The 25392-nt window shown below is 41.0% G+C and overlaps 1 protein-coding gene across 6 annotated transcripts in view; it reads right to left on the bottom strand.

The window, feature by feature from the left end:
• IQCM (IQ motif containing M) overlaps window positions 1-25392 on the bottom strand; it is a 122302-nt gene that overhangs the window by 60353 nt on the left and 36557 nt on the right. For all 6 annotated transcript variants that reach the window (XM_061584684.1, XM_061584686.1, XM_061584685.1 and 3 more), the window contains 3 exons: window positions 22337-22410; window positions 6529-6673; window positions 96-230 (listed from right to left, as the gene is read on the bottom strand). In XM_061584684.1, the coding sequence (XP_061440668.1) occupies window positions 96-230; window positions 6529-6673; window positions 22337-22410 (354 nt within the window). The remainder of the gene's footprint in view (window positions 1-95; window positions 231-6528; window positions 6674-22336; window positions 22411-25392) is intronic.

Raw genomic sequence — 25392 nt, 5'->3', positions numbered from 1 at the left:
CAAAGTGCATATTTCTTTAATTATTCAAACTTTCCTTTGCCTAAGAATAGCCTTCTCTACTGCCTCTGAACAAAAACATCTTAAAAATGTCTTACCTTCTAAGACCATTTTCATTATATTGTTCAATTCAGCTGGAGATGGAAAAAGGCCACAATCTCTGAAAAATTTAGGTATATCATTTCTATCCATCTCTTTCAAGAATTCTCTCTTTGCAAACATCGTTTCATAAACTAGAAAGTAAAATAATGTATATATTACATAGTGTTTGTTGTTTTCTTTTTTACTAAGTGAGAACTTTCATGTCTTTTGAAAAATAACTAAATATATAACAGATTCAAAATACTGAAATTAGCAACATTATTACATTACCTTCTGAAATGCAAACTGAATTAAGAATTAGTGGTAAAAGCTGTCATCTACATAGGGTGGAGTGTACTATGGGGAATGTAGTTCTTTGAGGGGCTCTGGCAATTGCAAGAGTTAACTCTCCCATAGTATACCACAACCCACCATGTAGATGGGACAGGAGCGAAGGAGAGAGTACTGTAGAGAGCAGGGAAAGTCTCTCTTTCTTGCCTTGCATTGGTATCATTGCTGCTCCTGTTTCCCACCAATGAACAAGGGAAGCAAGGGGAGTATTTTGGAGGGATAGGATGGGGGGTAGCTTTGGGCTTCAACAAAGTAGCAAAAGCAGGCATGAGGTGCAGGAGTTCCTCTCCAAACTCTCAGTTTTTTTATCTGGGGAGGAAATTTATAAGATGGAAGGCACATATCACATTTTGAGGTGCATTTTCTGAACCCTGAAAGTTCATATCCAAGCCAGGCTCAGGTGAATTCCCACACCATGCCAATTTAATATGAATAGGAAAGGCTGTTTCTGCAGGAACTTGTCAATGTGAACACAAATTCTAGAATAGGATGCAAAGCTTTTAATGGATCGTCTTTAGTTATTCAAAAAGAAATTTTAAAATTTTCTAAGAACGTTTCTTCTTCAACAATGTTCTCAATTGTTCAGAGCAAAGAAAAGAAAAGAAATGCAATCTGTTCTTATATAGAACTATGTCCAGAACTTTATAGGTTCAATTATGGTATTTATATGAAAACATTTGAAACCTAGGTCTGGAGCCATCTCCATAGATGAAATCAAACAACGTGAAATCAGATTGTATTTGTTCTCAAAGCAACCAAGTTATTGGTTCATCAAGAGTGAATATATAAAATATGTAAAATCCTTTTTTTGTTTTATCTATGAACTCTGGTGCCTGATAGACACCTTTGTGGAGTTTCAAACTTTTCAGAACTTTAAAAAAGAGGCTAGAACTGGTTCAAGAAAAGATTTAGAACACAATTCATGAAAGTACTCCATGGTGTTGATATGACTACTGGGGTGGACCTGAGAAAGGGAGGGCTGAATTGAGTCACCGAGGGCTGCTTCTGAAGGCTGTGTATTTTTGTTTCCCTCAGGGAATAGAAGCTCTGTGCCTTGCTTAAGGCATGAGCTGAAGAGCCAAATGGCTCCTTTCCTGTGGCTCTTCACCTTTGGGTCAGAGCCTATGATCACCAAGATCCAGAGCTCCAATAAGTGTATAAAGAACTGTGTATCTGGACCTCTTGTTAATGCTGTTGATTATGCAGCCTGAGATTGTGTAATATAAAAGTGTGTGCCTTGGCAGTGGGATAAGCCACCTGGAGCTAATATTTTATAACTGTTATAAGTTTTGTTATTTTGTTTAATAAAAAAGATTAATAGTGGATTTGTGATATTGCTTTCAATTTTTTAAGCTGCAGTGGTTTTAGTTATTTAGTTCTTATAATGGGCAAGAACAAATACCCAGGAAGTCCTGGACATCCTTCTGTACTTAAATCTAAAAGGAGCAGAATTGTGTTTTTTTTCTTGTTTCTCCAACACTCCCGTTTGAGTAACATTCTTGTTAGTTGTTTTGCAGTATTTGATTCAGATGCCACAAGGCTGACAGTAGTCTCAGATCATGTTGCCTTAATTTCACCTGAGGCATCCAAATCTGCACCATCTAACCCAGATTCTAATGGGGAAGATGGGAGCAGTTCGGCTAAACCGTGGTCTTTAGTAGCTGGGAGGACTGTGTCATTAATTTTTACTCTAAGGGAGCTAAAGGAAGAACTTGGACAGCTTACTTCCAGATTAGCTTTACCAAAGGTTGCAAGACAAGGAAAGGAAGGCAGAACAACTGAGTTGCAGTGCAGAGCTAGGTCTTGTGCTCCTTAGTGTCTGATACCAGAATTATTTCTCAAGCAAAATTTAGCCTTGCACACTAATAAAATAGCTCTTGTCATTGGTTCATATCATGATAAAATATGGCAACAGAATTGAAAGACAGTCGTGATTAGGGATGGGTGAAACTATCAGTTTTGGTTTCTCATTTTTCCAACCTTAAATTTAGTTCTTCCCATTTCTACATTAATTTGCAAATTATTATTTTTAAGTCCTCATGAAAATTCATCAGCATTTTAGCGTGAATTTCTCCTGAAGTACACATTTATGTATATAATTTCCTTAATATATACATGCTTTTGCAAGCGGTTTTCCCTAATCTAATGCATTTTTGTATGTTATTTTTATTTACAGATGCATTTTTATGCACCTTTTATCTAGTATATGTATTTCTGTACACAATGGTTAGAGAACTGCACTGCAAAATTCAGAGAAGTGCACATTTAGAAGGATAAATGTGTTTCAGTTTGTGTATGGTTTCACCCTAAAATGTGAACAGAAATGAATTTCTCCCCCATCCCTATTGCAATACACCAGTTACTTTAACTTTTGAATCTCCACAGCATTGAAATTGGTCTTAGGTATGTGGAAAGTATATTTTCAAAAACTAAAGTAAAGAGATATATTCTTACTTATAACAGCAGTAAGATTCCTTATATATTTCTTGACAGCAATCACAGATTCTTTTATAGTGGATATGACTACCCCTCCACATTCCAGCTCCTGCAGCTGAAGTCGGCAAATCCTTGGCATACGGCAGCTAGATACTACATAGCCTACAGGCTTGCCTTACATGCATTAATATGCAGGAAAAGGAGGAAGATGCATCATTACTGTGGCACACTTTTATGCTATTTCTCAGAGCTCCACTAGTGCCAAGGCTTTTTTTTTTTCAATTGGGTAGGGAAATGCTCCATACATCAGAACATATTTCTCTTGCACATATAAAATATTTCCTATCTTACCGAAAGAATAGGGAAGAGTCTGAATCTCAGCAATCAGGATTTCCAGACTGTCTAAACTTGTGTCATACACATCATCATGAATGAGAGTAGGAGCAGAGATTATGCCTGCAGCAGGGATGCTATCGAATCTGAAAATGGCATTTCCATGGTGAATTTATCTTGTACTCACCATAAAATGTGGTTTCTCTATGTTTTGAGTTTTCCCATCCCAACCAGTGGCAGCCAATGACATTTTTGGTGGCATTCTCAAAGGAGGCTTAAGCTCCGCACCCTCGTTTGAAATGTTACAGGCTACAACTCTCTATCCAGACCAGGACATTTTTAAGGAATTGTTATTGAGTGTCCATTTTTACATTCAAATGGCTTGCATGTGGAAGCATCTCTCCATGTCAAGCAGCCCTGACATTTCGACTGAGGCGAAAGTGGTTCAAACTAAAAAAATGAATACAGTGTTGCAAATGCATTTACACAAGTTACTAACCTAGCAAAATTCTTATTAGCCTGCCTACCTACCAGTAAATACATAAATTAAACAACAAAATCATCATATCTAAAACTCTATTTTCAGAATTTAGAAAAATTGTTCTGGTGTTACACAATATATTTGGGGATTATTTTTATTATTGTCTTTCAGGTCCGACGAAAGGCCACACAGATGACAACAACAAGAGCTGAGGCCTGGCCGGTGGCACCAAGACCTGGCCGGAGAACAAGGTGGGCGAGAAACCGGGGAGTGCAAGGCCTGCCTGGTCCACAGGAGCTGCCCCCCTGGCTTGAGAGGCTGCCGGACCGAGCAAGTGAAGAAAGCAAGGTGAGCGAGCAGGCAAGCAGGCAGGCAGGCAGGCAGCTTGCCTGCCTTCATTGCCGCCGCCGCTGCCGGCGGGATGGGCCCCTTCTGTACTAACAGGCCCCGGCTCAGCCGGTGGCACCTAGAGCCTTCTGCCCGAGGAGTCCTCCACGAGGAACAGCGGTGGCCATGGCGGCAGCAGAGACCAAGATCATCTACCATCTGGACAACCAGGAGATGCCGTACCTGGTGAAGCTGCTCATCCCAGCCGAGTGGGTGACGCTGGGCAACTTCAAGGTGCTCCTCAACCAGCCCAACTACAAGTTCTACTTCAAGTCTATGGATGATGATTTCAGGCAAGAATCCGATGGTGTTGGTGAGCAAATCCTTTACAACAGCTGCTCAGTGTTTGAGGACTAAAATTCTTGGAGTGGCAGTGCTACATTTTAAGGACAGATTATCTCCAGGCCTGTAAAGAACCTTGTTTTTTAAACAATGTTAATATTTTGTTGTTTGAATTTTTGTGCACTGTATTCTGATGTGTACTTTGTATTTGTGTTTATTTAATTTGTGAGCTGCCTTGAGGGCCTTTGGCAAAAAGGGGCATAGAAATAGAATAAATTAATTAATTAATAAATAAGGTATTTTTAAAGACTACACCACACATAATAAATAATGCCAGAACTTTAAGATCACAGAAGAATGGTTCTGGGATTAGACAGGACTGAAAAGAAAAGATTTGTAATTTAATTTATATATTTTTTACCTTTTTGCAAAGGTTTTCTCTCCCCCCCCCCTCTTCTCAGCTCTGAGCATTTATTTAGAATACAATCTGAGTTTGTGTTCTTGGTTCACCGATTAAATTTTATGTGTCCACTTGTGTCCACTGGGTGTCCAAAAGCTAGGACAGGGTGTCCATTTGGACACACAACTATTACTGAAAAAATGTCAGTCCACCTAGTTCTAATAATTTGGCATATTCATGCCTTGTCATACCACATAATTGTATTTTTTAAATTATCTGCTGTTATTTTCTGTGTTGTTTTAACTTTTTATTGTATTTTGTACATCGCTTTGAGACGTATGTGGAGAACAACAACAACATGGTGTCCCTCCAGGTGTGTCCCCCCCCTTAGATATGTGTGTGTTGATACAAGGCATAAAAAGTTTATCTTCATCCTTTCTCTGCAACTGTACCCATTAACATTTTGAACATGTAGGATGGTCCAATTAAAGCTGGGCCAAATATGCCCTCCACTTTTGTAGAACAATTTTTTTTCCTGTGAAAGTGGAAAGGGATATTCTACAAGTTTGGGGTGAGTTCAAGCAAACTGTAAGATTTAGGGTGGAGGGATCTTATCTTTAAATAAGAGGTAGCCAAGGAGTTTTATTTTATTTTCACACAAAAAGCTTTGCCACTACAGCAGACTTTCTGTCCCAGGAATGTGTCAAGGGTTTTAGTCTGAACTTTCAGCACCTTGAAAAGCCCCTTGAAAGTTCAGACTCAAACCTGGAGCAGATTCACTGCCTCACTGACATCGGAGCCACCAGCCTCCATTGCCCTTTTAACATTTATCATCACTATTTATTTATTTTAACATTTATTTGTTTAACAACATTTTTATACTGATTGATTGAAGGAAAACCTCTAAGTGGTTTGCAAGAAACTAGTGTGATAGATGCTGCTATATCAAGCATAGACTGTTACTTTGCCGCATTGACCATATGTTCACTCCCATATTCTGTGACTAAAAATGTCTGCCAAGATCTTCCTTTTCCTTTGTAGATGGGCCTGCCTGTTTCTCAAGTTATCTCACTATAAGTACTCAGGCTAAGAGAGTTGTCAATCTGATCGTGCCAATTTGCTCCATCACTTCCTACCTCTTGCCAATTTGCTCCATCATTTCCTATCTCAGGGCTGATTTAAACATTATAGCCTCCTCATGGAGACTGTCAAGCCCTTGGCAGCACTCCACACAGCATGCGTCATGCATCAAAGTTTGCTTCCATATGCCAGTGCCACTCCTGCCAAGGGCACACAGCACTGATATGCAAACATGGCATGCACTTTGGACAATGCACTTAGGAAGCTGCTTCCACATCATGCGGAAAGGCTTTTTGGGGCAACTTCCAAAGATGCAACATTTAAATTGGAGCTCAGTTAGCACAGGACTGCAGATGACTGTGGCAGACCTGTATCTCTGAATGCTACCACAAACCAGTACTGAATGCTACCACAAATCAGAGAAGAATTTGAGGTCAAACTGGATACTGAATAATTCCTCTGTCCACCACTCCCCTGTTCCCTAGAGACTCTTTCCTGAGTCTGTTGTCCCCTCCAGCTGGGCTCATTTTCTGGGGAGATTTTTAGACAATATAACAAACTTTGGGAAGCACAAGAGAGGGTTGCATCTTCTGGCAATCTAAAATACTGAAATATAGGCAACGTTTCAGAAAACAAGAGGTACTATGATATTCATTTCAATAAAAGCTTGCTCTGAAAAAATATCATCACCAATACATACATCTTTTGTGGTCAAGCCAGTCTTCTAGTTGCTCAAATATTAGTGGTGTAGTTGGGTCCAAGATTCCACATCGGCGTTTAATGCGAAACATCATTTTGCGATATTCCTTTACAACCGCTAGTAGATTTGATCCATGACTCTTAGCCTATAATTACATAAATCTTCCATTTTAATGTATTTAAAAAGCATAGGCATAGAAACGATGGATGTGTAAAATAAGAAACTCTTAGAGATGTGAACAGAGACAAATCCCTTGCAATTATACACAACTGCCACTACGCAGATACACACACACACTGAACAAATCTGATCGGGGAAATATCAAAATCAGTCCAAATTACTGTAGAAGTTCTGCACATCAAAAGTGGGAGAGGAAAAGTCAGAATGAAGAACAACAGATGTTAGTGTTTGATAGAAAAAAATATTGACAGGGTGCAAAAGCAGTTGCTGAGAGACAGGAGAAAATAAGGAAATGATGGATTAAAAGAAATGGCAACCAGATATGGGACACTATATGTTGTCCCACTTTGCACGTAACACCAAGCCAAGCCATGATTAAGCACAAAGAGCAAAAATCACAGCGTCTTTGCCTCTCCACCAGTCTTGATGTCACTGTGCTACCCAGAACTAAGCCATGGCTTGGCTTAGCATTACCTGTAAACCTGGGTTTGTAGTTGCTTTCTCCCAAACAAACCACAAGCTTAACCTTAGCTTAACTTGTGTTTTGTTTTGTATTTTGTTGGTGATTTGCTGTGGTATTTCATGCCACATGTGGTACGTCGGACCATTGCTATGTTCCAGATTGTAATAGTTCACATCTCATTCGGTTTTTTTTTGTCCTGATCCACTATTGTTACCAAAAAGATGTATAACTGATTTTGTTTCCAATGTTATTTACAGTACTATTGATGATATCTCCATATGTTTCATGATTGATTTTATTCACCAGTTAATGAGACAGATAAGCACCCATAAAGTAGCTATCTGCCCTCAGGATTATTTTCTGTCTCAGACATGAATGATGAAAAGACAGAACAGGATTCTGCCTCCCCCTTCCAGGTATTTTTTTTTAAAGTGATGAACCAAACGTGATAATGCTCAACACATTTCTTTTACTTTTTTGCTTCCATTCCCCCTCCCTTTCTGTACCTTATCTCAGTGTGCTCAGACTTTTTGCTTCAGGCAACAGACTTCTAAACCTCTTTGATTGTTAAGCAAATGTGAGCTATGTCACTGACTGGATTAGCAAAACATAGAAATTAGCATTAGCACAATGGTGCTATTGTTATAATGGCCTCAGTTCATTAAAGATATTGTAAAGTTCACCAGGATTGTTTTTCAAACAGTATCAATGAAAGCCACTAGCAACTGCAATATTGACATCCAATCCTTCTACAATGGGAAGACCAAATTGCATCTGAATCTGCACCCACTTCTGAAAAGAGAGGAATTCTTCACTATCCCTACTTTGGAGTGAGACAAACATGACCTCAGAATCACATACAATGCTAAATCAAACAATGGCTTAGTTCTTGGTAGTATGGCAGCAACATGACCATGGAAGGAGGGAAGCAGACACAATTTTTATTCTGTATGACTGCACACTTTGTCATTCATGCTTAACCAGTTGGCTTAGTACTATGTGCAAACCATTATATACTTGTACCTGTGTTTAAATAAGGGCAAAACCCATGGGCCTTCAGTATTTTTAACTGAGTTCTGGGCTTCAGGAAATGTTGCACTACATAGATACAATGACTTATACCATGTCAGATTATTTTAAAGTCAAGCCCAATATTGTCTAGCAAAAGTTCTTCAGCTTCTCAGGTAGAGGTCTTTCCTAACAGTTGCCACATGCTTGTCTTGCTGGAGGTGCCAAGGGTTGAACCTGTGAACCTCTGCATACAAAGCATATGCTCTGGAGAAGCAGAATATAGTACATGGAAATAAGAGTACAAATGAGTAACAAATCAGCTTCCTGCCTGTAAAACTGCTAGGATATTAAAGCACAAAAATCATCATTTTTAGAGCTGCTTGAACAACTACCTAATGTAAAAGCAGAGCTTGGAAGATTACTTTTGAAAAGTAATAAATTACAGTTACAGTTACATGGCCCAAAAAAGTAGTAATTACCGTTACAATTACAATTGCTCTGAAACTGATTACTTTACTTTTCCTCGAAAGTAATCACTACAATTACATTTCAGTTACTTTAAAAAAACCACCTACAAGGTGCTGGCCTTGGCTGCTGCACATCTAAGTACCCTAAAACAACATTAAAAATAAACAAACACATACAGAGGTAGTAGAATAATCATTTTTATTCATAAGATAGCAATGGTGGTCTCTCCGCTGGTAAGGGTGGAGGCTAAGGCCACTACTCAGATCGTTGCACGTCAAACCAAGTGCAACCCACCCTCAGCCAGCAAACATAATCTCTCTCATTTAACCACCTCCCAGACCCTGCCCTGCCACCAACTAAGGGACACTCACTCAAGCAAACATTTTCCCCTGAGATGCAAAAATGTTAAAATACTGCAAATGCAGCACAGTAGCCAGAGTTGGTGGTGGAGGCCACTTTGTGTGTCAAGTGCAAACACAGTATTCACACACACACACACACACTCACACTCACACACACACACACACACACACACACACACACACTGTGTCATCTTTTGCCTCCACAGTTCTTTATCTCCATTCTGCTGCTGCCTCCTCCTCCTTTATTCATGTTCTTGACCTCTGGATCCTTTTCCCCTCCACTCCATTCTTCACCACCACTATCCATATTTTTACATAAATGTTTTCTCCACTCCACCCCATCTCACTCTCCGCTTCCTCCCTCGTCGCCTCCTGCCCATCCACAGAGCATGAGGAGAGACACTGCACAGAAGCCCAGTTTGAGGCACATGATTTTCATCCACAAATCAGAGGAGCAGAAGACTTCCCCTGCTCCCCCCCAAGTAATGCCCAAAAGTAATTCTGGGAAAGTTACAATTACTCCACAAAAGTAATAAAATTACTCCTAGTTCTATTACAATCAAAATGTAAAGGAATTACCCACTCGTTACTCAAAAAAATAATGAATTACAAGTAATTCGTTACTTGTAACTAGTTACTTCCAAGCTCTGTGTAAAGGTTTCACAGAGAAATCCAAGTATAGCAATCCTAGCCACTGCACATTACTTAGCTTCTAGCACAATACCTTCAACCTTATTCTGCTCAATCTAGTACGATCAAACCATCCTCTGATTATTTTCTGAATAGTAACAGCAGCTGAAAGAACCCTATCCTTGCTTCGTCTTCTTCGGGTTACATTAAAAGCTTCAAAGATTTCTAAGTGTGGCCCAATCCTTTTTACTTTCTCATTAATTATACTGAGACAATGTTTCCTTCTAAAAATAAAAAACAGAAAAATTAACATATATGGATACAATGGTGAATTAAACTTTTAACACAATACACATTTCAATTGAAATTTATTTATTTATTTATTTATTAGATTTATACCCCGCCTTATGGCCAAAAGGCCCTCAAGGTGGCTTACAAAAAACACGAATATAGCAATACATCAATAGAACATAATACATCAATAAAATAATACAATTCTCATAATTAAATAACAAATAACATTATTAAAAAAAAAGAAATGTAGATGTATACATATTTCCTCCAAATCAATATTTTTAATGTCAATGAGGTATGTTCTGGTTTGGTACCATCCTCAATATTCACCAACTAATGTGACTAATTTGAATACATGAATCCTTAAATCAATATTACTTTGCATGCCATAGTTCACATGAACCCTTTCAGTGCGTGGATGAGATAATACATACATACACAGATGCATTCTAGAAGTAATAGGCTGGAAATTCAGGAAAATAACTGGGTAATTCTTTTTTAAATGCATTTTTATCCCACTCTTCAGCCAATTATGCTCTCAGAACAACTTATAAAGATCAGAAATAAGTTAGCTGCTGCCCTCACATTTACAATCTATACAGACACCTCACAAAAAAGGAGAAGGGATTGAATGGAGAAGGGGGGGAAAGCAAACTCAGGCGCTAGTTCTTATTTAGAAAGTTCAACAAGTCATAATTCAGCAAGTCATGGACTTGGATCTCAGCACAATGGAAGGGCTGCAGCTTCCTCCCCCTCTAGTCACCTCAATGGTGACAGATGATTACTGGAGGGAGAGGGGCTCTCAGCTAGACATATATCCAGGTATGATGCAGGGGAGAGCCAGTGTGGTGTAGTGGTTAAGGTGTTGGACTAGGACCTGGGAGACCAGGGTTCGAATCCCCACACAGCCATGAAGCTCACTGGGTGGCCTTGGGCAAGTCACTGCCTCTCATCCTCAGAGGAAGGCAATGGTAAACCCCCCTCTGAATAGCGCTTACCATGAAAACCCTATTCATAGGGTTACCATAAGGCAAAATTGACTTGAAGGCAGTCCATTTCCCATTTTCATGATGCAGGGTAAGCCACTTTTCACAGTATATGATACTGTAATTCTTGGGCCCTTTCCTCTCAATGTTCAGACAACTTACACTGACTTCCTCTGCACAATTCAGTTAGCACTGTTTTTGACCTTTACAGCCAAGTATCTGAAGGATTGTGTACTCTTGTCATGAACTTCCCCAATTGTTCAGATCTTCTTTGGGGCCTTCTCCAGAGCCCCCAACCTCTGGAGCTTAAGTGGGTGGTGACCAGAGAAAGGGCATTTTTATATCAGCAGCACCCTAGCTGTAGATCATCCTCCCCAGAAACATTTAACTGTCCCTTGTCCTGTTAATGTTTAGATAGTAGATTAACCCCTTTTTTATTTGCCTGGTTATTTTATTAATAGTAATGCTGATTTGATTGCTTCTTTGACCTTTTGCTGCTATGTTGCTTCATAGCTTTGGTTTTTTTTACTCTCTCCCTCTGCAGTTCTATTTATCTTATGGATTTTGAATTTATATATATATTTTTAATAATGGCTGTAGGGGTATTTTTGTTGGGGGGGCATTGGAAGTAGCTTTATACATTAAATTGAAAAACGAGTTCAAATGTTTTAAATAAATTAAGTACATAAAAATTGCCATGATATTACCATGAAAAAAGGCATAGCACCTGTATCGACAAACCTTTGTTGGTACTATCCTGATGCATTAAACCCAAGTATAGAACACTTCAAAGATTACTGCACTAAAGATAGAAAGCCATAGATGACAGTCTAATATAGACAGGATGCTTAGATACGGAGGATGCCATCTCAATGGAGAGTCACAATACCTTAATTGCTGGCTCCTTCATCAATGTTCTGCCTTTGCAAATTTTCTGCAAAGGTCAAACACCATTAGACACACACACAAACATCCCAAAAAACTCTTTAAGTTTTTCTGAGTTTAATGATATTAAATCAGCTCTGACCTATATTATATCACAAATGAATCTCACTATATCCTATGGGGCTTACATGAGTTCACATCAACCTCATTTGGATGTTGTCCCCCACACAATTGTTAATTGTGTGAAGGGCAAAGATGAGCCATACCTACAGGCTCTGCCCTCTGTATCACAGGTCAACTCCACCCATCATCCAAGTGTTGGGGGAGCATGTCTGCAGGGGGGAGCCTGCTCTATGAATTTGGGTGACAATAGTCAAGAAATCAGAAGAAGGCTAGGACTGGGGAGGGCCGCTATGAGAGAACTAGAAAAGATTCTCAAATGCAAAGATGTATCACTGAACACTAAAGTCAGGATCATTCAGACCATGGTATTCCCAATCTCTATGTATGGATGTGAAAGCTGGACAGTGAAAAAAGTGGGTAAGAGAAAAATCCACTCATCTGAAATGTGGTGTTGGAGGAGAGCTTTGCGGATACAATAGACCGCGAAAAAGACAAATAATTGGGTGTTAGAACAAATTAAACCAGAACTATCACTAGAAGCTAAAATGATGAAACTGAGGTTATCATACTTTGGACACATAATGAGAAGACACGATTCACTAGAAAAGACAATAATGCTGGGGAAAACAGAAGGGAGTAGAAAAAGAGGAAAACCAAACAAGAGATGGATTGATTCCATCAAGGAAGCCACAGACCTGAACTTACAAGATCTGAACAGGGTGGTTCATGACAGATGCTACTGGAAGTCGCTGATTCATAGGGTCACCGTAAGTCGTAATCGACTTGAAGGCACAAAACAACTGTGGTTTCGAATCTTGCATGATCAACCAAAAAGTGGTGATGTACTGCAATTGGGTATTGAGTTCCAGCATACCCTATGTTCTTCTGTGGTGACATGGGCAGGGCTATCATCAATGTAGAGGTGGCTGTTTTTTACCCCTTCCCCCACATTGGAATCAATGGGAGGGAAATTTCCTGTGCCACCCCTGGGGCTAGTATAAAGATGCAAGATTGATGGGGGCATGCCTTTGGTTTGAAAGATACGGAATGTGGGGTACACATACTCTTCCCCTATGCTGCCCATGTCCTACCCATGATTCTGTCCATTCTAGCCATTCTACTGCCAGCATATATTCACTGGTGAAATTACTCCACCAGCGGTGTGTTCCACTGGCACATGTAGTGTGCTCTGCTGCTGGTATATCTCTCATGATAGTTGTATATCTAACATTTTGCCAGCAGAGCAGAATATCCACTAAATCCTATAGCCCAAGGGTGGGGACCTCATGTCAGGGGCCATATGTGGTCCTTCAGACCTCTCTAGCTGGCCCTAGAAAATCACCCAAGTTACACACCACTCTCTCTAGGCCACACATTTCACTGGCCCTGCTTTGCACCCAGAGAGTTGTTGCCTGGCTGAAATGTGTCCTTGAATTATGATCTTGCTTCTTGCATGTCTGGACAGAGGACACAGAGAGGTGTGTAAATTTGTATAGAAACAAACCTACTGTACAGAGGTGAAAGGTTACTCTGCCCACTTTTGCCTCTGGCTCCACCCACCTCTAGCATAGGACCCTTAGAAGGTTGTCCTTGGGCTGAAAAATGTCCCCACCTCTTCAGCTGCAGACCTTCAGCTGCACAGGTCTATGCCTTAATGTAGATGAAATGCCAGAGCAAATGAGAGTTCTAAATTCCTCAGTTTTAAATGAAACCCATCATGATTTTTTAAAAACCTCACATTGAAAGGATTTTTTTAAAAATGAAATGCACATTTGTCTACATTAGTATACATATATATATATATTACTTGAATTATACATTTTGGTTAAGCTATTGCCACTAATTAGTTTTGGCTGATAGTGAAGTATTTTGTATGCCCCATTTATAAAAGCTGTTTACCCATCTGTTAATAGGTTGGAAGTGATTAAGGGACATTTATTTTGGCTGTTGTAAAGGCCAAATAGATTTTGAGCTGAAAATATGTGACTAAACCAGCTGGAGGGGTTGCCAAGTTCAAGATCAGATGTCTGCCTCCTCCCTCTCCAATCACCTGCCAGCTCACATTCTCTCAAAGCAAATATTCTGCCTCCTTTAACAGGCTCAGCCTTTCTATTTTGTCCAAATGTAATTTCTGGTGTAATTACAATTTGCTTTGAGTTGGCTGATGTACAATTAGACTGAGCCAAGAGGCTGTATAGTGACCTTGAAGCAGAACTTCTGCTACATTCACTGATACCGTGAGGACCTCCCTTCACATATGGGTTACACTGTCTGCTCACTACAGTTGCGTTTTTGAAAATGGCATTTATCTTTTGGTGGTCTTTCCTTCTACAAAGGAATGACTAGAAGAGTGTACAAAGAATACAAGATTTAAAAACACAAGAAATCACAGTGTAAAGGACATAGAAGGCCAATATCCATAAGCAGCAGACTTATAAAAAGGGAACAGTCTAAACATAAGTAAACCTAAGAAGGGCCCTCCTGGATCACGCCAAAGGCCCACCTAGTCCAGCATTCTGTCCTCAGAATGGCCAACAAGTTACCTGTGGGGAGCCTGCGAGCAGCATTTGAGTGCAACAGCATTCGTGATTCCTAGCAACAAATATACAGAGGCATACTGCCTTCAGCAGTGGAAGTAGAATGTAGCTATCTTACTTTTAGACAAAAAACAGAGAAATTTCATTTAGAAATACTAATTTTTATCCTGTAGCTGAGAACTTTTCTTTTTAAAGGTTATATTAATATTATTTCATGATATTGCTTTTTTGTTTCAAATATTCTTCATTTCCAAAAAGGCATCCCAGACCAGGTTACAACATGAAATCCATGAAAACTAAACAGCAGGATTAGAATTACCTTTCTAATCCTAGAACCCAGTCCCTCATACATTCTGGACACAAGAGAGGAAGCGCAAAATGAAAAGCAAGAAAATGAGCACTTTTCCTCAAACATTTTGTTGTTATTATTATTATCATCAATAATTATCATCATTTACATTTATAAACCACCCATGGGATCCCAGGGCAGTATACAAATATTCCAATAAAAGACATCAAAACATAAATGTTAAAACCAATAACCATCACAATTTTGTCCAGTAGAACACCCTGGGGCTTATTATTACTATTATTATTATTAGTTTATTTATACCCCACCTTTTGGCCAAAGGCCCTCAAGGCGGCTTACAAAAAGCACAAATATAAAATACAATATAAAAATGCATCAATAAAACAATACCAAATACAAAATACAATCAGCAAAAGTTAAATAACAATACACATAGTAACTTAATGGTGGCTTTATCCGTGGTACAAGTAACTGCATTTTCTGTGTTAAATTCCAGTCTCCTCAAAGCCAGCTGAACTGCATTTGCAACTAGGTCTATAGTTTCTTATGTTTATTGTTGGGAGGGGAATGTCCTGATTTTCTTGGGCGTCCAGCTGCCCAGGCGAGGCAATAGAGGGCAACCCCACTGCCCCTCCGGGGACTCCAGGGGTGCCTTGCACAGAACTTCCTCCTCCTCCTCCGCTGTCACTGCCCATGTCGCCCCCCGCTTCGGGCAGCATCCGAGTCTAGCTGGGCAGGCTGAAGTTGGTAAATTCAAACTCAGACTCAGAGCCTTGGGTGTCAGCGCCCAGCAGCTCGGCCTCCTCCACGTCTCAGAAAGTCAGCACCCGAGGACTGGGCCCGCATGCCTCCACGCCCATGGTGGTCAGGGTGGTATGGCCGTGGGCCAGGTACAGGTGGTGACAGCTGACCCTGATCCTCTTTGGGTGATATCCAACTAAGTTGTCCTCAGAGTAGACCGGCATTGACAACTGCATCAACCTCCAGCTTGGTGATGTCGACACAGAAGAGAGAGATCTTCTCATTCAAATGGTTATCCTTGGGTAAAACAGTTTCTTCGGGTTGCCTGACCCGGGCACTTTTTGCCATTTCTTTCCATGTTGGTATTTGCTTCAGTTTGATGAAATCCCTGGTGTAATAATGCTCTCGCCTCTGCTTGTTATTCAAGCCTTTCAGAAACGATTTAGCCTCCTTCCAGTCAGTGGAGGTGGTCAAATCCACTTTAGCTGCCATGACCAAGAGAGGAGCAGCCGCCCAGCACCGGATGTCCCTTTCAAACACCCAGTGTGCTGGCACCTTGCAAACAGGGGGCCTGCCTCCACTACACGTCCCCTTCCTTCCACTCCTCTGCACTGTTCTAGGGCAGCTGCCCCAGACCCTCCACAACCTCCCAAAGGCTCCAAGCAAGCTCTTGTTTCGTAGGAACATGAGGAAGCCTGGCATTGTTTCAAGAAAGAGGGCAAGGGAGTGGGTGGGAAATTGGCTGCCCTGAGCTCTCAGCCGGCTGCCCTGGTTGGTTCCTCAACAGGGGAGAAAAACTCTTCTCCCTTATTTATAACACCTGGTATTTAGGTGGCAGAGCAGGAGAAGATTGTTTGCTGCAGCTGCTGCTGTTTGCTGCCCCCAACAACACACATGACTTTGACTTTCAAACCATGTCCCTCTGGCCCCTGGCTTCCTTTTGAGTAAACATGAATAAGATTGCACTGCACATTCCTGACCCCCCAATGCACACACTCTCCCTTTTGCTGTACAATGTACCCTTTTTTCCATTTAAGTGTGGGAAAATGATAAGGCTGTTTGGTCATTTTCTCATTTTTACATTACAGCTCTATCATTTTTACCCTAAACCCTTCTCTCTCATATTCTCTCTGTCTTCCAACCCAGCCCTATTTGGACAGCAACTCAACACCCAAAAACAGTGAAGGGGGGGGGAAGAGGTTATGTGGGACTCCAAAAATATATAAAAGACATGGATAGCTAACAGAATATGACATCATACACATTCATTATACAGTTCTAAAACTTTTCTTAAGTATTTTAAGTGGTGGATTGAATTTATGCCACATTAGACAATTTCGGTGTATTAAATCACTGACGGCCAACTTTTCTGCCAAGTGTGTGCCATGAGTCAAGTTCAAAGTATGAGTTAGTGCCACTGCAATACATACGGATTCCCTATGCAGCTTTCCTGCCCCATCCAAGGTCCTAGAGCCTTGGTGTGATTTTGTTTTAAGTCTGGTGACCTGGAGAAGTAGAAAGCAGTACAGCCTGGGACAGCAAGCAGGCAGTACAAATCTAACTCTACTGTCACAAGGCCTGTGGTTCTTTCTTTCTGTTGCTCTCAAGTTTTCACATCGACATAAGCCAGGATTCCTGTGAATGGATTCCTGTGAATTACTGTGTCAATTACTCTGAACATGCACTGTGCTGGTATATGCAGTCTGTACACCATTTCATGTGAGCAGGTAAAACCAGGAAGGGCTAGCTTATTGTGGCATGAGAAGCCAGGATCCTGCTCTGTTGCTTCAAAACAAGACAGAATTCATAAGCCAGCTTCAAACCTTGGTTTGCAAACCTGGCTTACTTGAGAGCCTGGTTTGCAAAAAGGGGGGAGGGGAGCAAATGGGTTGTGTGCACCACCATGCTGTTCATTCATAAAGCAGGAATCCTGGCTTATTGTGATATGTGAATATGGAAACTGTGTCTCAAATAAGAATATAAGAAGAGCCTGCTGGATCAGGCCAATAGCCCCTCTAGTCCAGCATCCTGTTCTCACAGTGGCCAACCAGACGCCTATGGGAAGCCCTGAGCACAACAGCACTCTCCTCACGTCACTCAGAGGCAACTCTGCTGTTTATGCCATTTTGTGGAATATATACCAAAGGCTAGCCACCCATACATTTTCTGCCCTTTATTCACCTACATGTCTTGGTGTAAAGAGTGTATGGCTACACTTAGAGGAGATTGTCATTAGCCCAGATGTAAAGCTATTAGGACGGGAAGGGGAATGGTAAATAATATTTTGTGCTCAGTTTTAAACTGTTCTATCAAAGTTGAAAGACTGTCTGTGAATGCCAGATGTATTTATTCCCCACACAAATTTAATGTTAGAAATTATATATAGAAAGACACCCATTAAAGGTTCGTCACTTTCTTGGTACCATTTTCCTGGAAATTCTGTCAGACTACTAACTTTAGTGATTCAGCATCTTTGAGCTTCAGCAGATGAAAGGATTATCGCTGAAAGCGTATTAATCTGCCGAGGATTAGCAGCAAACTGTTGGAGGACTTGAACAGAGAATAAGTGATTTATTTATGAACTGCAATGGGATAGCAAAAAAATTCATACAATTTGTGCTGAACAAGAGTGCAACATTTGGCACACTAAAGCTGAGAGAGACAAAACAAACAGACAAACAATGCATGTAAAGCATACCATATATCTTTATGCTGGACCCACATAGCCCAGGACAATATGGCTTTGCAGAATGTTGCAAGGCCCACGCTTACGACTTCTGCCTCCCATTTTCCCACTATCTCCTGCTTCCTTCTACTAATCAATTGGCAAACATTCCTCCTTCCCTTTCAGCAATTGTAAGGGTGGGGCTATTTTATTTGTTTGCTTTGAATACTAGCTTCACTTTCATTGAGATGAGAGATTCAACAAGCAGCTGCCAAGAAAAAGAATCAATTTAAACATGGTTCAGGGGGAAAAAACTAAGTTCAGAAGTTGGCCTTCTCAGGGCTAACAGAAGCACAAGGGGGGAACACAAGCGGTACTGCTGCTTCTTGCCAGGAACAGGTGGGGCGAGGCAAGGTAAAGAAGCTCCGAGTTGGTGGAGGCAGCGTGCAGGTGTGCGTGTACCTGCAGGGCCTCTACCACAAACTCAGAGCTCTCCTGACCTCACTTTCACATCATCCTGCCCCCTCCATCCCAGCAAACAGCACCACCACCAGTAGGGTGCCACTGCCACTCTACCCCTACACAGTAGGAAACCTACACATTAGGTTAGAAGTGCATTTAAATAGCATGCTTGGGACAAGCAAGGCTTCATTGACCAAAAGTGCAGCCACATTTTGAGGGGCTGAGGATTAATCTGAACTGGTATAGTGGTGTGAGGGGAAGGTATGTCCAGACCATACCAAGTACATTATTTCAAGACTGTTCTGATGTATAATCTGTAGTCTGGCTTTTACTGTTTAGGCATGAAGATGACCATATCATATTAATGCTGAGTGAGGTTATGCTGCAAGACTTCTAATATTAACAATCAACAAGGGTAGCATCACCTGAGTTTGCTTATTTCTTCTTCCTTCCCAAACTATTTTCATTTTGTGTCATGTCTTTTTAGATTGTAAGACTGTGTACACAAACTGTCTTGTTTGCAACTCTGTAAGTTATCTGTAAGCAACTCTGAGAGCTTTTTTGGTGGACAAATGGGATAAAAATTCATCAAATAAATAAAAGAAGGAATTAAGAGGCTGTTTTTGTTTAGCCATAGTTGCCCATGAAGATGCATTAACAGAGCCCTTCCCAACCAGTGTGCCTCCAGATGTTGTTTGACCACAATTCCCATCTTTCCTGACCATTGGCAATGCTGGCTGAGGCTGATGGGAGTTGTGGTCCAACAGCATCTGGAGGCACACTGGTTGGGGAAGGCTGCATTAACATCACACTCCATATCTTCTGGGGATTGCACCTTCGCATTAACAGTTCTTTTCAGAAGCCAGAGTGATGCCTGGCTAAAATTAAGCTCTGGGGATTTTAATTTTTAGCTTAAGAACACTGGCAAAGGAGGGGAGAGCTGTTTATTATCATGGAATTTTATTTTGACACTTCATTACAAATTTAGTTTTAATTAGTTAAAATCACAGGCAAACACACACACAACTATACAACAAGATCACTAACAGAATAAAGAATCTCACTGATTACAATCTAGTATATTATGCTTGTTGGACAACTAGGTCACTAACCATATTATGGAAGTGGACTGCCTTCAAGTCGATTCCGACTTATGGTGACCCTATGAATAGGGTTTTCATGGTAAGCGGTATTCAGAGGTGGTTTACCATTGCTTTCCTCCGAGGCTGAGAGGTAGTGACTGGCCCAAGGTCACCCAGTGAGCTTCATGGCTGTGTGGGGATTCGAACCCTCATCTCCCAGGTCATAGTCCAATACCTTAACCACTACACGACACTGGCTCATCATATGATAATTATATATCAAAATAGACATTGTCAGGAAAAGTATTGTACTTGTTTGGAATTTTATCAGAAGTTTGAAGGGTTTCCACTATGATATAATAACTTTGCACAATAGTCATAGATTTGATCATATAAATCAGTCAGCATAGTCACTGGTGAGGTATGGTGGGAGCTTTAGTCCAACAGGGTCCCTATCCCCATTATAAATAAATACTTCAGTAAAAGTATTTTACTGAAATACTTCCTCCTGCTGGGAGGAAGGGCAGGATATAAATAAATAAATGGGGTTTCAAGACTGACTAATAAAGGAAGGCACATCATTTCAAAATGCAAAACATGAAGTTTATATATGTCAAACCAACATAAAATAAGCCTGGATACATTACGAGGAAATACATTTTCATTTGTATCCATTAATTACATTTTATAATGCATTCCTGCACTGTAGCAGAATTTTTAAAACTAAACAGGAGCAGTGAAAGCTAGTTCCAACTTTTCTGATATGACATAAGTACTGTTTCAGAAGGGTTGGATGAAAAGCTTGACATTTCATTTTTTTTAATACCAGCAGCTCACAAAATGTTATTAGGATGACACAGCATAGCATAGCACCAAACACCAATAATGTCAACCTCTATTTTAGTACAAAATAATGGAACAACCCAATCCAGCACTAATTCCCAGCCTTACTCAGGGACAAGACATGAAGTTAACATGCAGGCAGGCATATAAAAATGCAAACAACATCAATGGGGAAGGGTTATGTATTATAATTATCAGGAATGCAGAGGATTTAATTATTTCCTTCTCTGCAGAAATCCTTAGGAAAATCCCTCAACTGAAGACACTATAAATTTTCCATGCCTGCTGGTATCCAGATAATTTTCAGCTCTCCCACACACCTCTCACCCCACCCAGCTAATGGTATTTTTAAATTTATTTATTTAAAAAGCTTGCCTGTTAAATGCAAAGAGGCATTCAGGGCCGACACTATGGTGAAGCAAGCTGAGCCAATTGTCTCAGGTGGCAGGCATGGGTGGTGGTGAATGGGTGCCCCCAAACCCCTTACTCCCTTGCCTCACCACCTGCCCACTAGTCCTGCTGCTGCAATCACCACTCAGAGTTTTGGAGGCTTCTGTGGAGCTTTCTCCATCTTGCCTTGCTCTGAGAAAGAGCAAAGAAAGATCCTTCCTGTGAGTGAGGCATTCTGGGTGAGGTGGCTGGGATGTACCTGGGTCACTGCCAGTTTGCCACAGCGTTTAGAAGTTTTGATTAGACTTACTTTAAAATAATGTTATGTTTTAACTAATTTTTAGCTTAGTTAACAAAACGTCTAGCCGCTGCATCATAGCAGTAGCAGCAGCTCAGGCATTCTTCCAGCAACCTCATCCAGAGTGGCTCACTCTGAAGAAGGGCTTCCCTTTGGCCTTTTTCAGGGTAGAAACACATTCACTGTTCTGCCGTTTCCAGTGTGTCTCCACCTCTTTCTTCTGAAAACAGGGGCACACAATGTTAGTCAAACCCTGCTCTTTTTTACTGTAAAGCCTGGCAAAGCACAAAACAAGCTTGGAAAAGTTACTTTTTTGAACTACAACTCCCATCAGCCCAATCCAGTGGCCATGCTGGCTGGGGCTGATGGGAGTTGTAGTTCAAAAAAAAGTAACTCTTCCAAGCTCTGAAGCCTGGTGGCATCAGCTTGAGTATGGTTTTTTTTAAATTCATCTTCAAAGAGATTTTGCAACTGATTGGCAGATCAACCAGTTTCCCCTTCAGCTGTGGCTAATGGAAATGCTTTGTTCTGACAAGTGTCCTCAAAGCCTCAGTGTAAGAGAGGGAGATGGGGGAGGCACAGAGACCGCCACTATGGCTAAACAAAAGCAAGGAGGGGTGAGAAGAAAAAGAAGGAGTGGGGTGGTAGAAGGAAGAGGAGGAATTGGGGAGAGGGCAGAATCTCTTCCCCCGGTCCTGGATGAAATTCTCATCATTTCACATCATATACTAATTTGGCCTTCAAGCACTCCCCACATTCTGAGGCTTGGGTGACAGGCTTATCTGCCAAGAGGTGGTGAGGGCTCATCACTGCTGCACACAGCCTGCTCCTCCAGCCCAGCTTCCATTCACATACTTGATGCAAATGCTTAGCAGCAATTTGTACCAGCCCCAGAATGACTTACATGTGCAGAGCCTCTGCATCCTGCCGAGTTGGAGCATGCCTTAAATCATTACCTAAAATAATTTCAACCTGTTCTTTTCTTTTGGAAATTTAAGATACTGGCATTAAAAAAGAATGAAAACAATCCAACAACAAAACAAGTTGTGTTCTTTTCCAGAAAAATAGCTGAAAGCACCTGTAAGGCATCCTTCCAATCTTCTGAGTCTCCTGCATGTGCCTTCCCCTTTTGATACTTTCCGGAAGTAAGTGCTACAAAGAAAGGGGCTCATTTAGTAAATCGTTCAGGATAAATGCATAATAACTAATAGATTTTTCATGGAACAAAATTGTCACAAAAGAAAGAGGTACTCTACATCACATTGGCACTTCTCAATATGATTCCAGAGACCGAAGGTCAGGTTGTATGAAAAGAGAGAGAGAAAGCAGCCATTCCTAAACAAGAACCAGTCTTAAACATCCAAAGTGACATCAAGAGCCACAGCTTAAGGACAATATCACATTTTCCCCACCACAACATTCCATCCGTCTGTCCCTTGGTACATGATGTGTAAAGAAATACCAGTGTGAATGAACCTGTATGGACATAAAAGGCAAGCCATGGCCAGCAGTCATTCCTTTGATCATGGAGATTGTGAAAATTACTGTCAAGCTGTGATGTCCTATCCTTGTAAATCCCTTAGTCTGCAATTTTATTTTCATATTGCAAATCCACACCATCCATTTAAAGCACATCCAATGCACATTTAAAGCACATTACTTTCCCAAAAGAATTCTGGGAACTGTGATTTTCTGTTCAGAGAGATACAAATAAATTCACAGCACCTTTAACTACAGTTCCCATAATTCTTTGAGGGATGTCACATGCTTTAAATGAGCATTAGATGAGAGGAGTTTAGTTCAGGTGCTTTGTTACAACTAAGAACACAAAACAAAGCTGTCCCTTCCTTATGACATTATTTAGCTGAACAGAAAATGCTTTGTACTACAACTACCTGCTTTCTCTTTGATTCTCAGATCAGTAGAACAAAGCTTGCCATAGCCGTTAAGCTCCTGTGCGTTACTTTATGGCAGCATACATAACAAAGTGCCACAGGGTGCATCCATGTACAAGATCAGAACATAAGTAGAGCCCTGCTGGATCAGATCAAAAGCTTCTCTAGGGCAGCACATTGCCTGTGATGCTGTAAGTAATATATAGCCATGATGACTGGGCCTCTCAGGGGAAGATCCAGGATTTTATAGCATTGGGTCCTTGATTATCTGACAGCAGAGAGGTTGAGTGCAGCGTTCTTCAATTTTGGGTCTCCAGATGTTGTTGGACTACAACTTGCATAATCCTGAGCATTGGATCAGATGGCTAGGGATGATGGGAGTTGTAATCCAACAATATCTATGGACCCATGATTGAAGAACACTGGTTGAGTGGATCCTTCTAAGCCAGAGACCCAGGCTGAGGCTTCTGGTGAAGTGCTGAAACAGATTTGTAGACAGGAAGACACCCCTAGGTGGTTTCCATGAAACTATCCCCACTAGGCATTAATCAAATGAAAGGTTCCACTTGTACAATTTTGTCTATCCCCCAATGTCGCATCCCTTCTCCACCCCCTATGTTCACGTTCACTGTGGATGTCTGGATAGATGAAACCTATTTATGTAGACCTGTACACAGACAGGGTCTGTGGAAGCCAAAAACCTGGCTGGGCATGGTTCCAGCTACAAGAAGTGGCTCCACCTATGCAGATCACACCAAAAGCCTGTCTATCAATGCAAAGCTGAAGAACTATGTTGCTCTGCAATACATGTGGAACCCCTTCATGTGATTGATCCAAGGCTCACCTAGGCAAACAAATCATGTCAGAGAGGAGGATATTAACAGAACTGGTAGGGCTGATGAACAGGGCACTGGAATGAGAGGGGCAGTAAACATGGTAAAAAAAGCTCAAGTGCTAATTTTGTTTTGAAATGTAAAAGTCACCTTACCTAGGTAAAGTCTGAGGATGGCACTGAAGCTGAGTCCCACAGTTTTGGTGGCTTCAGGAACTCAGATCAAAAGCTAGTTATGTAAAATATGGGAGGAAATGGTTATTTTCTGGCAACTAGCCAGACCATTATTTTTCTGTTCTATTAGCAAACCTACAAAGGCTGGAGCAAGGTATGGTGGAAGTGAGTTGTCACATAAATATGCCCCAATTAATCTAAACAGATTCATACAAATAAGCAGGCTTCCTTGTGTACATAAATTGTTGGATCAGACATGATGAGTGTAATTCTGATGCATATCCAAAAGTGTATCTGAGTTCCAATATCATTTATTCACACTGCATTGCTTTCAATAGGGTATGCAGTCCAATGCACACCTAACCACACATAAATATTATTTTAAAGCATGACTAGTGTTGGATCAGGGAGATTGTTGAGACCAATGTGGTGGTGATGTAGCAGCAGTTGCAGTATGGCTCTCATACCTACTTCCCTGTGCATACAGGAAGAGGACATTATGTAAAACTGATGAAGAGAAGTCGCATACAGGAGGGATCACAGATGGCAAAGAGCTGGTGGAGGGGATTGCCAAAAAACCGGGGGGGGGGGAACAGAGCCTGGCAAATCAGTTGCCTGATTTTCAGTTATATTCATCTATCAGGCCCCATCACTATCCTGCTTTAGGCAGTTTTTAAACCGGTCTTAGTTGTGTAATTTTTGCAGACTCATTTCTACATTCCTCTCGTGCTGCTGGAATTTGTTAAACAGGTTGGATAGTGTCAATTATTCATTTAAATGAATGCAGGGGGGGAATGTTACCAGTTAAGTTTTGTTTTATTCTGTTTTTATAGCTACCTTAAGTGTCCTTGGAGAAATAGGTGGGATAGGACATTTTTTAAATGAATAATCAAAACCTTGGGTAATCTTCAGCAAAAGTATCTTTAGTGGTTTAAGCTTTTTATAGGAACTGATGGAGGATTCTGCAATTTCTTTTCGTAGCCTGTAGAGCAGTAGTGAGATACAAAATCCAGCAGTGAAGGCACTGCCACACCAACACCAGCCTGCCCTCAGCCAGCCTGTACCTGCCTGCCTTACTTATAACCAGTGCAGGAGGTGGCCCTGGCTGTCAGTTTCCTCCTCCTCCTTGGCCTCAATGTTGCCCTTGCAGAACTTAGCAGGAGGAAGATGGGGACAAGACTAGAATTAGTTGGCTCTGACTCTCATTGGCTCTGGCTGTGCCTATGGTTGGCC

Source organism: Rhineura floridana, chromosome 9, assembly GCF_030035675.1.
Source record: "Rhineura floridana isolate rRhiFlo1 chromosome 9, rRhiFlo1.hap2, whole genome shotgun sequence".
Taxonomy (NCBI): Eukaryota; Metazoa; Chordata; class Lepidosauria; order Squamata; family Rhineuridae; genus Rhineura; species Rhineura floridana.
This window is presented reverse-complemented; position numbering and strand designations above follow the sequence as displayed.